We start from the raw sequence: 1,839 nt of genomic DNA, 5'->3' as shown, positions 1-1,839 counted from the left end.
AAAATTATTTTCTGGATACAAAAAACAGACAAATGATTTCAGTTTGTCTAGCAAGTTCAGTACACATGGGCTGGCCAGGTATTACTAATATACACACCCAGGTGAGTTGGTTGATAACTTACATTAAACTTCATTTTAAAAAAATTGCTTTACTCTGGTTTTAATCCTTTTTTACTTCTAACAGGTGAAATGATGCATATAATTTCTAATGATATATTATTGAATATCTTGGTAGTTTTTCAAAACACATAGCTTTAGGTAATACTGAATATTTTCTAGAGTAAACCTTTTTAACCATTTCTTTGTAGATTTGATTCTGGGGCAAAATTATAACCTCAGGGAATGTCCTCAAGAATCACGATCAAGTCTCCCAAGCAGGGTACCTCGGTTTCTTATCAATTGTGCCTTTCATGATCTGTTTAACTTTCTCATTTCTTATAGTATAGATGAAGGGACTTAGGAAGGGGGTTACAATGATGTTTAACACTGCCACCATTTTGTTTAGGCCTATTGAGTTATTGTGGGGTATCACATACATGAAAATGCTACTTCCAGAGCTCAATATAACAACAGTGAGATGGGAGGCACAGGTGGAGAAGGCCTTCCGGCTCCTCCCAGTGGATGGCATACGCAGGATTGTGGAGATGATACTCATATAGGAAAACAGAGTAATAAACAAAGAACTTAACAATGTAAATGAGGCAAGGATAAAAATAACCAATTTAAGGGTTTGGGTATCAGAACAAGCAATCTCCATCAATGGCGTTGTGTCACAGAAGAAATGATCAATGATTTTAGGACCACAGAATGATAGCTGCATGATAAAAATGGCAGGAAATGTAATCAGCAGGAAAGATCCACCCCAACAGATGATGACAAGCCATAGGCAAACTCTACCGCTCATGATGGTCTCATAGTGCAGCGGACGGCAGATCGCCAGATAGCGATCATAGGACATGACTGCCAGGAGAATAAATTCTGCTGCTCCCAGGAAGTAATAAAAATAGAGTTGTGTAAAACAAGCAGGAATGGAAATGGATTTCCTCTCTGACAAGGTGTCTAGCAGCATCCTGGGGATGATGGAGGTGGGCAGCCAGATCTCCATGAAAGCCAAGTTGCTGAGGAAGAAGTACATGGGTGTGTGAAGGTGGGAATCAATGTATACCAAGGCGATGATCAGACTGTTCCCAGTCAGGGTGAATAAGTAGATCAGGAGGAGAGCCATGAAGGACAGCATCCGAAGTCCAGAATTGACCGTAAACCCAAATCCCTGCAAAATGAACTCTGTTACCCTGCTTTTATTTCCAAGTCCCGGGTCTGAGATAATTTCCATCTGCAGAAACAAATGAAAAAATAAAGATCAATGCAAGTCAGAGAGCTGTACACTAAAGGGAAAATAAATGTCTTTGATCAATGTCACAGAATGTGTTCATTTTCACCTCTATTTATTTCGGTATTGTTGTCAATGCTAGTGTGACAGATTTTGCACAATATCAAAGTATTTTTCTTAGCTCTGTTCCTTTCTCTTTATGGTTCTGCAAATCCTTGTTCTAATATATTGTATTTCTTATAATTTTCAATAAAGAAAAACAACTGTTTCTGTTACACAGGTGCTAAGAAAAATGTATATTTTTGTAAACCGTTATGATGGCTCTACCGAATGACGGTATATAAAACTCAACAAAGAAATAAATAAATAAATAAATAAACTATGTTTTCAACTTTTGATTAAGCCACCCCTCATGTAATATTTTCAGAATTCCAAATCTCAAACACAGTGGCTTAGTCTGCATGTTTCCTAGTTGATAGGACTTTATATACCATGATACTGTAGGTGCT

The 1,839-nt window shown here is 37.6% G+C and overlaps 1 protein-coding gene across 1 annotated transcript; it reads right to left on the bottom strand.

Moving 5' to 3' along the window:
- Nucleotides 1–361: 361 nt before the first annotated feature.
- LOC115077365 (olfactory receptor 6M1-like) lies at nucleotides 362–1,333 on the bottom strand. The gene has a single exon (XM_029579660.1). The coding sequence runs from the start codon at nucleotides 1,331–1,333 to the stop codon at nucleotides 362–364; it is 972 nt and encodes a 323-aa protein (XP_029435520.1).
- Nucleotides 1,334–1,839: the final 506 nt, after the last annotated feature.

The sequence above is a fragment of the Rhinatrema bivittatum genome, chromosome 16, assembly GCF_901001135.1.
Source record: "Rhinatrema bivittatum chromosome 16, aRhiBiv1.1, whole genome shotgun sequence".
Lineage (NCBI taxonomy): Eukaryota > Metazoa > Chordata > Amphibia > Gymnophiona > Rhinatrematidae > Rhinatrema > Rhinatrema bivittatum.
The sequence above is the reverse complement of the archived record's forward strand: the minus strand, read 5'-3'. Positions and strand labels throughout refer to the sequence as shown.